Source organism: Sorex araneus, chromosome 5, assembly GCF_027595985.1.
Source record: "Sorex araneus isolate mSorAra2 chromosome 5, mSorAra2.pri, whole genome shotgun sequence".
NCBI classification, from domain to species: Eukaryota; Metazoa; Chordata; class Mammalia; order Eulipotyphla; family Soricidae; genus Sorex; species Sorex araneus.
Genome location: NC_073306.1, coordinates 111,800,173 through 111,814,181, shown reverse-complemented (window position 1 = coordinate 111,814,181; position 14,009 = coordinate 111,800,173). Strand labels below are relative to the sequence as shown.

Here is a 14,009-nt window from a genome sequence, read left to right as displayed (position 1 = left end):
AAAGGCATGGCCACCCGGGTCGAATCTCGGCGGAGCGCGAGCCGGCATAGAGCAAACTAAATTTAACCATACATCAAAAGATCATACACCATGACCAAGTAGGATTTTTTTATTCTAATACTGAAATTTATTTAAAATGTTCTGTTATTATGTTTTACATTTATCGCTTATAAATAACAAGTATCTGAAATAGCATACCCAATATAAGGGTCTTTATATTTTAGTAGGCAAATTGATCAGCTTACTCTTTCTATGAAAGCTGCTATTTCCTATTTATTATTTCCACTATTTTATATTATGGTTTCCATAAACTATGTTTTTAGGGGGTCTTTCTTTTTGCACTTTACCACTTTTTTTATTTAAAAAAAAAGGGTTTTGGCCACATCCAGCTGTTCTCTGCAAGCAGGAGTTTTTCCTGGTGGTGCTCTGGGGACCATATGGGATGCCAGGAATCAAACCTTCATGTTTGGCAATGGCAAGACAAAGGCTCGACCCACCATAATATCACTCTTACCCTATTTTCCTGATCTTTAAAAGGTGTGGTTTTTGGCAGACAGTATTCTCCATACTCTCTCTCTACTTTTGGGGGATATTGTTTGCCATAGAGGCAGGGATAGGATGGGAAAGGGGGCGTATACCTGGAATATTGGTGGTGGGGAATGTGCACTGGTGGAGGGATGGGTGTTTGATCATTGTGAGATTGTAACCCAAACAAGAAAGCTTGTAACTGTCTCATAGTGATTCAATAAAATTTAAAATTTAAAATTTGGGGGCTGGAACAGGTAGGGCGTTTGCCTTGCATGCAGCCGACCCGGGTTCGATTCCCAGCATCCCATATGGTCCCCTGAGCACCACCAGGAGTAATTCCTGAGTGCAGAGCCAGGAGTAACCCCTGTGCATTTCCGGGTGTGACCCCAAAAGCAAAAAAAAAATTTTTTTAAAGGTGTGTTTTTATTTCCTCTGTACTATCACATGGCCCCTATTTCTTACTTTTTAAAAGGTATGTTTTTATGTTCCCTATGCTAATTTGAGAAGTACATATCCTAGTCCTTGAATTTTCTAACGTGATTACCTAGTGTAAAAATCAAACCAGTTCAGGGGCTGGAGGGATAGCACAACAGGTAGGACGTTTGCCTTGCATGCAGCTGATCCAGGTTCGATTCCCAGCATCCCATAGAGTCACCTGAGCACCTCCAGGAGTAATTCCTGAGTGCATGAGCCAGAAGTAACTCTTGTTCATTGCTGGGTGTGATCCAAAAAGGGAAAAAAAAGTCAGACCAGTTCTGAAGGGATTAGTTCTGAACCCTTCCAGTTTATAGCTCCAAAACTAGTCTTCTGGAAGATTTTGTCTCTGCCTTATTTTTATTTCCCACCCTATTACTATTTTGGTGATTTTTCTGGCCTATACTGATTCAGATTTACCAAACTGTGTACCAGTTGTTTTGCTCACTCTTCCCCTCCCACCCCTGATGTGTGACAGGGGCCGACACTGTGAGCTCTGGTGGAGAGATGAGGCTGTTTCTTGATGACCATGTCTCTGTTCCAAGTAAGAGAAAGGTCTCCATGAGTTGAGAGAAGGAAAAAGCAGATCTCAGTGTTTGAAGGGAGAGAAGGTAAAGGCTGCCTTGGGAAGTGGGGGGAAGCATGTGATCCTAATTCTCATGTTCTGTTTGCCCCAGAAAATTGCGAGACCATTAAAACAAGTAACCATGGCTGGAGAGTTAATACTGGGACTTAGGCACTTGCCTGTCCTATCTCCTTTTCTTCCCCTCATCCACCCCTTTCTCTAGCGTGCACCTATTCTAGAAAGCTCCTCAGCTATCAGAGAGAACAGTTTTAGTCTCTGACTGTAAGGACTTGAGGTCACCACATGGACCTGGTAGCAGAAACCCCTTTGAGGAAGGCCTGCAAAAGCATCCTGGAATCCACATTCTGCCTTACCACCCCTACCCTAGCTCCCACCCACTTCATCTCAGTCTCGGCTGCAGGCTTACCTTGCACCTGCTGACCAACCCTTTTGCTGTCCCTTAATGCAGAGTTCCGGAGAAAAATCAACTCAGTTGCATTTCTGTGCTTCAGTATGTATCCTCTATCTCTTACATTAAACTGGGGGTTTTATCTTGAAATCCTGTTTAATTTTCTTTGTCCTCAGCATCTTGTGGGGTGTCTCTCTTCAAGCTGATAATTGCAGAACTTTACCCTCAACTGCTTATCTTTGTAAAGTACTTTCTAGAGTCTCCCAAAGAAATTCCATACTGTAGTTTGACTCTCCCTCCCAACTGTCCTTCAAATTTGATGAAACTTTCCTTTTTGAATCTGTCTGTATGCATAGATAAAGTAATGGAAAAATAGGAAGAAACTTGCTCTTACAGAACTCAGGATGGCCCTCTGCTGTCCTCTGGAAACCCTGTAATTTTTTTCCTCCTTGGTCATCTGCATCGCTCAGAGCATCATCTTTGGAATTAATGACCATGATCACAGCACTGTTCTCTCAGATGACTTTCCCCAGCTCCCTAGTTCTTAAATGAAGCTCCAGTCCCCACATGACATCTGAGTCACCCACAGTGTAACCTCACTTTACCTTTCCTGTCCTGTATCACCACTAGGTGACATTACCCAGGATTTCATCATTTTCCCATCCTGCCTCACGGTGCTGCAACCCTTATTCTGGTCTACTCAGCACCAACTTTTTTCCTGACAAAAACCTATCCTTGCAGACGCTTTCAAAGTTTCCTTCTAGAGAAATTTTTTCCTGGCATCCATCTGACTCGTCTTTTTGCTTTGAGCCTCCTCAGTACTTTGCTTATTTTTTATTTCTTTGACTCTAACCTCAGTGCACTTTGTATTGTGGCTATTATGTAATTGGCTTAGCCTTCTACTAGGTACGTATCAGTTCCTTGAGAGAAAGAACGGCGTGTGTCTCAGCTCCTCATTCTGTTCTCCACTCAGTGTCTTGTGCATTGACGTTGAATAGGAGTGAAACTGCTGCAGCCAGAAAAGCAAAAGAAAGAGCTGGTACATGTGTTATTTGAGTTTCTCCACTTCATCCCTCTCCCCTACCCCCCCCCCCCACACACACAGACACACACACACTTCAAAGGAGCTGGAAGAAGGATTTATGGAGGGAAAGAGTAGAAAAAGTATAAGCAACCCAAGTCAGGCACGAACTCCATCTCGTTCCATAGAGTCCTCCGAGTGACTCGTTCAGACAGCCTGCCTGCTTTTCTGCCCATCCTGTCTTCCCATTGTTTCCCTTTCTACTGAGACACAGAAGTCATCGCCTTTGCTCTGGCTCGTAGACACTCAGCATTAATTTTTTTCTCTTCAGAATAAGTCTATTCACACCAAGTATACATTTGTTCTCTCTCTGTGACATTACAGATAATCAGTTCATATAGAATAACAAAAGGATGTCTTAAGGCAAACAATAAGATGGTCGAATACATTTGCTTCATGTGGCCAGAGACATGATTTAATTAGCAGAGGAGCTCTTCAGCTCAGAGTGAGAGGCAGAGATGTTTGTTAAGATGTTTTCCTTGCCATGTGCGGGAGTCAGTAGCACCATAAGCCTCACTGAATGCCAGCAAAACCCCAGACACAGAAGAAGAAGGAGCCCTTTGAGGGAGGTGGGTGGTAATGAATATGCCTAGTCTCTGTGTCTGTGTGTGTTGTGTGTGTATGCATGCATGCATGCATGGGTGTCGTTTGTCTCATCCCCAGGGTACAATGCTCCCGTCTTTTCCAAGGAGCTATGTCTCTCTGGAGTCAAGGAGTCAAGCAAGTTTTCCTCACCTTTGCAAAATTTTCTTTGGTGCTAACAGAGAGATGGCTTTCATTGATTTTTGTAAGATAATAGTGGTTTGTCCTTTCTCCCTTGCTGCAGGGAGCTGAGGTTTATTGGGTTACACCATCACAGTGCTCTTGAGGCACTCACATTCCTCTGTGTCTATCTTTAATTCTCTGTGCTCTGCTTCCCCTATCTTTTAATCACCTGTATCTCCAAATCAAGCCCTGTGACTTGTAAGGTCAGATCCTTGTAAGGACTCTGGATTTTGTACTTGTAAGTGAAATATTTCTTTTCTCTTTCCCTTATGTCCTTTGCATAGTTTGCTTTAGAGCAATGTCCTTTTTGTATAGACACAGGAAGATAGGTAATGCTTTTGTAACTTGGGAGTTGATTGACTCTGAATAATATGTACTCCTGGGCATCTGTCATATTTACTCAACTTAAGCCTCAGTTGCCCTTAGTTCTTAGCATCCTAAAAGGCAGTATCCCAACAAAGGGACCAGATGGATCCAGGGCAAGTTGTAAGTTGCCTTAGCAACCAAATGGGATAAGCTAAGTGCCATAAAACTTACAATAAGCAACCAGTGCTGGCATGGATGTGGGTGGAAAGGGACTCTCTTTCACTGTTGGTGGAAATGCCAACTGGTCCAGTCTTTCTGCAAAACAATATGGACAGTCCTTCAAAAACTTGAAACTGAGTTTCCATATGACCCTGCAATACAACTTGTGGGAATATATCCCGAGGATGCAAAAAAAAACACAGTAGAAATGACATATGTACCTATATGTTCATTGCAGCACTGTTCACAATAGCCAAAATCTAGAAACCCAAGTGCCCTAGAACAGATGACCGGGTAAAGAAACTTTGGTACAGTTACACAATGGAATACTATGCAGCCAGCTGTTAGGAGATATGAAGTCATGAAATTTGCTTATAAATGGATAGACATAGAGAATATCATGCTAAGTGAAATGAGTCAGGAAGAGAGGGACAGACATAGAAGGACTGCACTCATTTGTGGAGTATAGAATGACATCACATGAAGCTGACACCTAAGGACAGCAGATAAAAGGGACAGGAGGACTGCCCCATAGCTGAAAGACTGTTTCATAAGTGGTGGGAAGAAGGCAGATGAAATATAGAAGGGATCACTAAGAAAATGACGACTGGAGGAATCAGTCGGAATTGAAGATATGTGCCTAAAGTAGATAACGGACCAAACATTATGACTTGTCGGTGTGTGTTGCAAGTCATAATGCCCAAAAGTAGAGATAGAATATGAGAAATATTGTCTGCCATGGAGGCAAGGAAAGGGTGGGAAAGGGGAGGTATATCAAGGATACTGGTGGTGGGGAATGTACACTGGTGAAGGATGGGTGTTTGATTTTGTGATTGTAACACAAACATGAAAGCTTGTGACTATCTCATATTGATTCAATAAAATTTTTTAAAAGGTCAAAAAAAACTTACAATAAGTTAAAAGCATAGTCGTGGACAAATTCTGTCATGACCCAAAGAGAAGTGACTTCCTAACCCTGCTAGGGTTAGGAAGGACTAATCTGGCCTGAGGACTGTAGTCTGGGATCTATAGTGAGTTGTCCCAGGAGAGCTACCCTTTATGCTTAATACATCTCTTACTGTGCCCATACAAAATGACTAGAAAAATTATTAGCACCATAGCACTGTAGCACTGTTGTCCCATTGTTCATCGATTTGCTTGAGCAGGCACCAGTAATGTCTCCATTGTGAGACTTGTTGTTACTGTTTTTGGCATATCGAATATGACACAGGTAGCTTGTCAGGCTCTGTCGTGCAGGCAGGATGCTCTTGGTAGCTTGCTGGGCTCTCTGAGAGGGGCTGAGGAATCAAACCCTGATCGGTTGTGTGCAAGCAAACGCCCTACCCACTGTGCCCTACCCACTCTACCCGCTCCAGTCCCAGGAAGATTATTAAGAAGTAAATTATTTTTAAATTTTTTATTAGAGAATAACTGTGGTGTACAGTTACAAACTTATGAACTTTTGTGTTTGCATTTTGCTCATACAGTGATCGTTTACCCATCCCTCCACCAGTGCCCATTCACCTCCACCAATGATCCCAGTATCCCTCTCACTACCCCCACCACCCCACCCTGCCTCTGCGACAGGGCATTCCCTTTTGTTCCCTCTCCTTTTGGGTGTTGTAGTTTGCAATAGAGGTATTGAGTGGCCATCATGTTTGGTCTATAGTCTACTTTCAGCTCGCATCTTCCAACCCAAATGGGTCCTCCTGACATCCTCTACTTGGTGTTCCCTTAAGAAGTAAATTTAAGGTAAGTGTTTAAATGGTTATGGACTAAGGAAAGGAGAAATACACCCTTAAATGAAATTCTGCTCTTGAGTAGGTCTCCTAGAAGGATGATATCTTTATCTTAAATGAGCTTTCCTAGAAGGAAGGACTTTCATATGTTTATTGTGCTGCCTCACTTATGCTGAGTTGCTATCCCCAACTCTTGGAGGTTGGGCTTTTGACTAAGGCAGCATGGTTGGGTTCAGGGAGACTAGAATGGGAAAAGTAGAAGACAGGAATGAGGGGTAGTGTGAGACTGCAATGGGGCACTCAGTTAGATCAGTATAAGCATGGAGAGAATGAAATAAACAGCATGACAGAGATTGGAATAAATGGTGACAGGTCACCAACCATCCTGGCCCTCACCTTCAGCCATCTGGGGTGGGAAGGTGCCTGACCACCAAATGTACTTGGCAAGAGTGACCAAACACATTTTTTGAATACACAGGTTTTATGTTGTAGATTCACTCTTCTCATGTAAGTGCAGATTATTCTATCATGGTTTTAGTAATGTACTTCCAAACCTGGTGTCTGTGTTATAATAATAAGTGAAGCGGATACCTGATTCCTTGAGAGTGGCAGTTTTATTTTTATTTAGATATTTATCAAATTTAGTTCTTCCTGTTCCCTTATAGGTCTGGTTCAGCGAGAAGATGTTTGAACCATCATTCTGTTTTTATACTGGATATAAAATCCCCGCTTGCAAGACCTTGGAACAGTATTTTGAATACATCCAGTCCTTGCCTTCCCTCGATAACCCTGAAGTTTTTGGGCTTCACCCTAATGCTGATATCACGTAAGTTTTTGACATCTTTAATTTGAAGGAGTCGCTTGTAACCAAGTCTGGCAAAGATTACACATTTCATTTTCTCTGTTAATCTCTCTCCTTTCCCATCTTTCTATTTTACTGTGAAAAACAGTGTCACTTCCTGTCTCCCAATTATAATTTTGTCATATCTTGGCCTGCTCTCCCCTCACTAAATCCTGGTGCTCCAGAGTTTATGACAACGTTAAATCTGTAATTTATGCATTGATTATTTCCCCTCTGTCATGCCATAAAAGCAGTTGGCATTGCTAGTGTTGAGGCTTTCTGTTGGCAGGATAGTAACTTCCCCCACACCTTGCTTCTTACTTCAAAAATCTCATGACACACAATAGCTATAAATAGACTTTAAAAGGCAGGAAGATAGTGGGGGAAAGGAGTGGAGGAGAAGGAGGAAGAGGAGGAGGAGGAGGAAAAGAAGAGAAGGAGGAGAAAGAGGGAAGGAGGAGGACGAGGAGGAGCAATCAAATGTTCCTCTGTCATTTTCGGACTGTTTGCTGTGATGATAAAGACATTTGAACAGGAGTAAGTTTGAGAGGGAGTTAAAGTCTGTGAAGTTGGGGGAGACAGCAGGATGTGCCTGGTTGGGTACAGAAGTGGACAAGAGTCCAGCTGAGCAGCAAGTGTTTTGACACGGAGATAACAGTTGAAGCCAGGAGAAAAGGCTGACGCTGTGATGCACTGGCTAAATCAGTGCAAATGTCCTCGGTGAGAAGAGCCCTTGTCAATGTATCTGACGGTCCACGCCATTTAGCAGCTCTCTGACATCCCTGTTGGCAATGGGGCTGTGGGGAGGGGCATGGGGCTGTGGTGGAGGCTCTCTTCCTGCTTCTCAGAAGGTCTGGTCTGAAGTTACCATCATAAATTTCAGAGAAGAGGGAGTTTCAGAAAAGAGGACCACAAGGCTCTCTCCTCAGTCCTTTCTTAGGAGGCAGAAGTCCTAAGAAGGTTGGGACTCAAGCTGAATAAATGCTTTCAAATAAATAAAATCTCTCCCAAGAGCTTAGATACCTTGGTGACAGGAACCATAAAAATGCCTTGCTTATTCACATTTTTATTACTTAGATTTATAAGGTAACAAGGACTCTGCAAATTCAACTTTTTCAATGTCAAAAACAGTTATTTATTTCCCCCTCTTTTTCTCATTAGCGGCTATGCATATTTTGCTACCTTCTGAAATTTATCAAAAGTCTTATTACAATCTTTAGATTCATTTCTATTCAGGGAGAATCTAATTGTATTCATTTTAGTATTAGCAGAGAGTTCTGAGGTTGCTTTTTTTAAATGTATGCTCATTGATATTTCATGTGTGAGATATATGTCAATCTAGGTGAACTGAAATATGATAGTGCACTAATACCTCATTAGGTGGTTAAATCTGTGACTTTGCATTTTCATTAGTTAAGGGACATGAGCTTGGTCCTAGACCATTTCCCCAGCCACCCACCTGCAATACCAATAGGAGTTTCTTCCTGCATTTACTGCAAAGAGACACTGCCTTCTACAAGCAACCTGGGGCCGAAGCTCATGACAGCTCAAGTCTCCTTCTACACTCCTTCTTCATCCAAGCATTTACAGGGACTGTTTCCCTGAAAGCCCTTAGAATTTGGAGACACACAGCCATCTGCGCGATTCTCTATTCCAGCTAGGTAACCAGGCTTTAGCCTTTTATGTCCTTGCAAACATAAAATCACATCGTGCCCAAGGAAATGTCAGCCGTACAGCCCTGACATTCTGTGCTAATGAAACATGTGGTGAGTAGCTGCACTGACGTGCCTATCCGGACCAGCTCCTCGGGGCTTCTTTCACCCCATGTCTTCAGGACTGTTTTCAGAACCCTCATAAAAATAAAATCATTCACCATGACAATGACCTCACGCTCAGGCCTCCCTCTCCCTGAGGCCTCCCTCTCCCCCAGACATCCCTCTCTCTCAGCCCTCCCTGGGTGGGTGCCCCCACGAGTAGACAAAGGACCGAACGTGATGGCCTCTCAGTACCTGTATTGCAAACCATAATGCCCAAAAGTAGAGAAAAATAAAAAGAAAAGTGCCTGCCATAGAGGCAGTGGTGGGGTGGGATGGGGGTGGCAGGAGATACTGGGGACATTGGTGGCACTGATGGTAGAAAATGTACATGGTGGAGGGATGGGTGTTCGATCATCGTATGACCGAAACTCAATCATGAAAGCTTTGTAACTGTATCTCATGGTGATTCGATTAAAAAATAGAGCCCTCACAATTCCAGAGAGGGATTTCCCCCTTTTTGTTGGTAGCTAAGAACTGTAGAAAGAATGAATGAGTTCTGATTTCTTAGTGAATGGAAATTTACTATGGTTGTCTTCTCTTTAGCCTTAAGGTGTGTTTAAATCTAACAATAAAATAGTTTTTCTTTAGCCCCAGATTATATCTTTTTAAGTATCCTATAGATTAAGGGGCTTATGCATTTTCACACAGAAAAAGAGGAAAGAGAAGAAAAGAGAAAGAGTGAGAGAGATTTCCTTCTATATGTACAAAGAAATCAGTAGTGATAATATGCCATACCCTTGCCATAAGGAACATTAATTGTTTTTAAGTTCTTTAAATATTGTAAAATTATGTTACTTTATATGCAAGATTTAATAGAATATGAAGCCAAGCCAATTAGCCTAAATTTAACAAACACTATTTATTGAAAGCTTACTCTCTTGTTAAGTTAGCAATACCAAGTACAGTCCCAACCCCGGGAGCTCATTGTCTACTAGGGAAAATAAACAAAGGTAAACAGTCATGTAATACAATCGAGTAAATGCTAAAATCAGGAAATGTACATATAAATCTTACTACAAGGACAAAGGTGAAGCAGTAATACATTTGCACTAAGGGATCAAAGTAAGCTGGTGAGACTGGCAGCATCTGAGATGTGGCTTCAAGCATGTGCCAGAGTCCCAAGGGAAAAGGGCTGGGGAGGAGGAGTCAGCTGCAGGCGGCCAATAGGAAGGAAGCTAATGAATGGGAACTGAATGACATTTACCAAAGCATCAAATTGTATTCCATCAGTATGCATAATTTTAAAAATAAAGCATGTTAGTACCACGGAAAAGAAAAGACATAGATTAGCGCATGTAGCACTGTCGTCCTGTTGTTCATTGATTTGCTAGAGTGGGTACCCTTAACGTCTCCATTGTTACTGTTTTTGGCATACCCAGCAAGCCACGGGTATCTTGCCAGTGCCGGAGTGATACTCTCGGTAGCTTGTTGGGCTCTCTGAGAGGGATGGAGGAATTGAACCTGGGTCGGCCGCGTGCAAGGCAAATGCCCTATCTGCTGTGCTATCGCTCCAGTCCATGTACACAAAGGAAAAATTCAAGGAATGGCATGAATATGTAAAAGTGTGTGGCACACCCAGGGAACCAAACCAGCATACACAGAACACGGTGGGGGGGAGGGGGAGGCATGAATATAAAGAGGGTTAGTGATGAGGCTGCTGCAAATGCAGAGTTTGACTTTTGGGATTTACTGGGGGCATCATGCAAAAGGGTCAGCAACAGTTCTCAAGGGGGTAGAGATGAAGAGCCTGGAATATTTCTACAGGGTGGGGAGTGGGAATTGGCTCAGTGGCTAAAGCACCTTCCTTGCCAGCATATAGCATGCCTCCCATCATGTATGATCCCTGGAGCCATACACAGTATAGCCAGGTTGTATACCAGCACATAACTAAAGGGGTGTGATGTGTGGGACCCCCTATCACTACAATATCAGCAGAGGGAAGTTAGAAAATAAATAAAATCAAACATATTTTTAATTAAAAACAAAGTTATGTAGAGAATTTAAAAATAGGCCTTGGAAACCAGAAATTGACATCAAGGCGATTCTCTTTGAAAATTCTATGTTGTACAGCAAAATAAAGGCACTGATGCTATTCAAGGAGATGGCACAAGGACAACCTGATAGCAGGTAGTGGTAATGGAGACCAAAACAAGTTAAGTTTGATATTTGGTAAAGAGACAGAGCTCTCTAGGAAAATGGAAATGTGGATACACAGAGCTGTTTTGTCAGGAGAGCATACTTCCTAACTGCTTTTTGCAGTGTTTCTGAATAAATCCATTAATCCATTTTCCTGGTGAAATAATGGACTGCTCAGCATTTGAGGTCAACAAGTATAAGAAAAACTCTATGGGGGGAAATCTAAAACTGAGATGATGTGACAATGATCAAAAGTCAAGGATCCACATGTTATTATAAGCAGCTTTCAGAAATTTAAATGTGCCTGAACTTGTTCCTCTGGCTGGAGCATTAGATACAGCAGTGATGGAACATGCCGTAGTAGAGAAGAGAATGACTCCAGGAGAGAAGAGCTCTCCTCCGGATCCCAGATCATCTGCATCTCCCATCACTGTCGTGTGCAGACTTCAGAGATCCTGTTGTAAAGCTGGAGGGAACTGGTGGTTCTCCTTTGCTGGTGATGGCATTCTCTCCTTAACTGAACCTGGAAAGATGGTGGCTCATGAGTTGCGCTTCAGGTCACGGAGCTTCTGTTTTGTCCCCTTCCAGTCGAATATAGGCGAGTCTCTTCTCACTGGACACGGTAGTGTGTGTTGATTGCACCTGCGAGAGAACTTCCTTCTAGCCTTCAATGTCACCTAAATGATGTTTCACATTTTATTTTCCACATCCTTTATATGACTAAGAAATTGGAATTGTCCCATACAAAGATATTTTTCAATCAAGAATTAGGAATGTATTCAATAATGTGTATGTATTTGATAATACTCATCTTTTTTTTTTTTTGCTTTTTTTTTTTTTTGGGTCACACCTGGCAATGCACAGGGGTTACTCCTGGCTCTGCACTCAGGAATTACCCCTGGCCGTGCTCAGGGGACCATATGGGATGCTGGGATTTGAACCCGGGTCGGCCGCGTGCAAGGCAAACGCCCTACCCGCTGTGCTATCTCTCCAGCCCCCAATATAATACTCATCTTTGAGCTTTGTAAACAAACAGGTTAGGGATAGTCTCCCCAGTAGAGAGAGGAGTTTCATACGCATACTAAAAAAAGATTTAAATTACATATAAAGTTATGCAAAATCAATTTTAACTTATTAAAATCAGTAAAAATTGGTCTTTTTTACTTTGGTAAAGCTTGGGGCAGGGTGTTAAAGGCAAAATGGATTAACAGCTCAACTCTAGCGGGTTACAAACATTTGCTGGGAATGATGCAGGACTAGGTGATTGTAGGTCCAGCCGGCACAGCAGGCGGGCAGAGGCACTTACCTTTGCTACTCGGGTGGGAGAAGATGCAGCTGCTGGCACAGAGCCAGTGGAATACAAATCTGCTCATCAAATGTAACCAAATAAGACAGAAGTATCTCTGTTCTTCAGATAGCTTCCTATATGGATTAAAGGGCAGCAAAAATAGGAGTTCCTCTTTTTTGCACAAAATGTGACTTTTTTTATAAGCAAAGAAGCCCAGATTACTTTAACAGTAATAGGGTCCTTAGGGTTCTGCTAGTTAGTGGGGAAATTTCTGCAAAAGGTTGCTTAATTCACACCTAGGAATGAAGAGAGAGAAAGGTGTAATTCTCTATTTCCACATGCTGTGAGAAAAGACAGAAGAAGGTTTCTCTGATGGGGCATAAAAAATTACTAGGGATGTATAAGCTAAGTTTCAGTGGGCTATATTTGTCACTGACTCATCTCTGTAGAGTTCTTGACACTTGTAGGCCTTGCTTCTGGGAGGCGAGGCTTATTTTTTTCCATTTTCCAAAATGAAAATGGTGGTAGTGTTCTTTATTATCAAGAGTATACTTTCTCATTGAGAAAAAATAAACAGCCAGAAATAATTACAATTTTAAAATGCGCCATGCAAAAATCCCACTGGCAAAATGTTTTTTAAAATTGTTTTATATTTTTATACACACAGTATTATCAAAAAGAAATGAGCCTTTGAACCAATATGGGTTTTGTGCCATTGTATTTAAAAATCTCAATTTCTATAGCCTTCTTTCTTTGGTTAATACAGCTCTCCATCATCATTTTGACTAGCTGCATATTTTTATACATAACAACTAAAATTTATTAATGAAAATATTTTAGTTTTTTTAGTTTGGGTGGTACTCAGGGCTTACTCTTGGGGTGCTCAGGTGACCATATGGGGTGCTATGGATTATGTTAGAGATTGAATCCTGGTCTGCTGCGTACAAGGCAAACACCTTGCTCACTCTACTATCACTTGGGTTCCATGTTGCAAATCCTCTGGTACACAATCTTTCTTGTACACACATCTTCATACACTTGTCTGATTATATTTTAAAGCCAATTAATTAAATGTTAAATGCAACACAATAGTGTTTATAAGTAAATAAAATATAAAGAATAAATATAAAATGTTGCCTTTTTGTACCTCTATTTTTTTATCTTTTGCTTCCTCTTTCTCCTTTTATTTATTTTTGGCTGAATATCGGTTATTTTCTCATTCTATGTTTCCTCCCCTGCCACTTTAGAACTTATTTACTTTGTTTCTATTATTTTGCTAGTTGTTCTATAAAGTTTTAGCAAACACATTTAGTTAGGTTTGAAATTATCTTGACTCTCCTCTCAATCGAAAACTTAGGTAAGTTTAACTATAGTTCTTCTGCTTCCACATTGTAGTACTTTGATTTTCATCTTCATTTTATTTTTTTAACTTTTAACAAAATCCATGATTTACAAAATTACTGATAGTTGAGTTTTAGGTATACAATAATTCAACAGCAATCCCTCCACCAGTGTCAACTTCCTTCTGCCAGAGTTCCCAGATTCCCTCCTCACCCCAACCCTCACCCCACCTGCTTGTCAACTTGACAGGCAGATTACAAAGTTCCAGTGGTTCCCACTTAAATATCATGTTTTCAGTGTTGTTGAGTCTGTGATTTGGATATATGGCTACACCCCTCACTCATATGCACAGGTATAACTGAAGTCCTGATGCCTGTTCACCCATTGCTTCTCGTTCTCTTATTCATTCACTCCCCTACCCCACTTGTTTTCTTTCCTTCTCTGTCTGTCTCCTCTCTAAATACTGGGCTCATTATCTCTGCATTGGATAATTATTTTGT

The 14,009-nt window shown here is 41.6% G+C and overlaps 1 protein-coding gene across 1 annotated transcript in view; it reads left to right on the top strand.

Moving 5' to 3' along the window:
- The window catches only part of DNAH8 (dynein axonemal heavy chain 8), a 414,847-nt gene that overhangs the window by 368,627 nt on the left and 32,211 nt on the right, over positions 1-14,009 (top strand). The window contains exon 88 of the mRNA XM_004619333.1: positions 6,752-6,912. Coding sequence (XP_004619390.1) covers positions 6,752-6,912 — 161 coding nt within the window. The remainder of the gene's footprint in view (positions 1-6,751; positions 6,913-14,009) is intronic.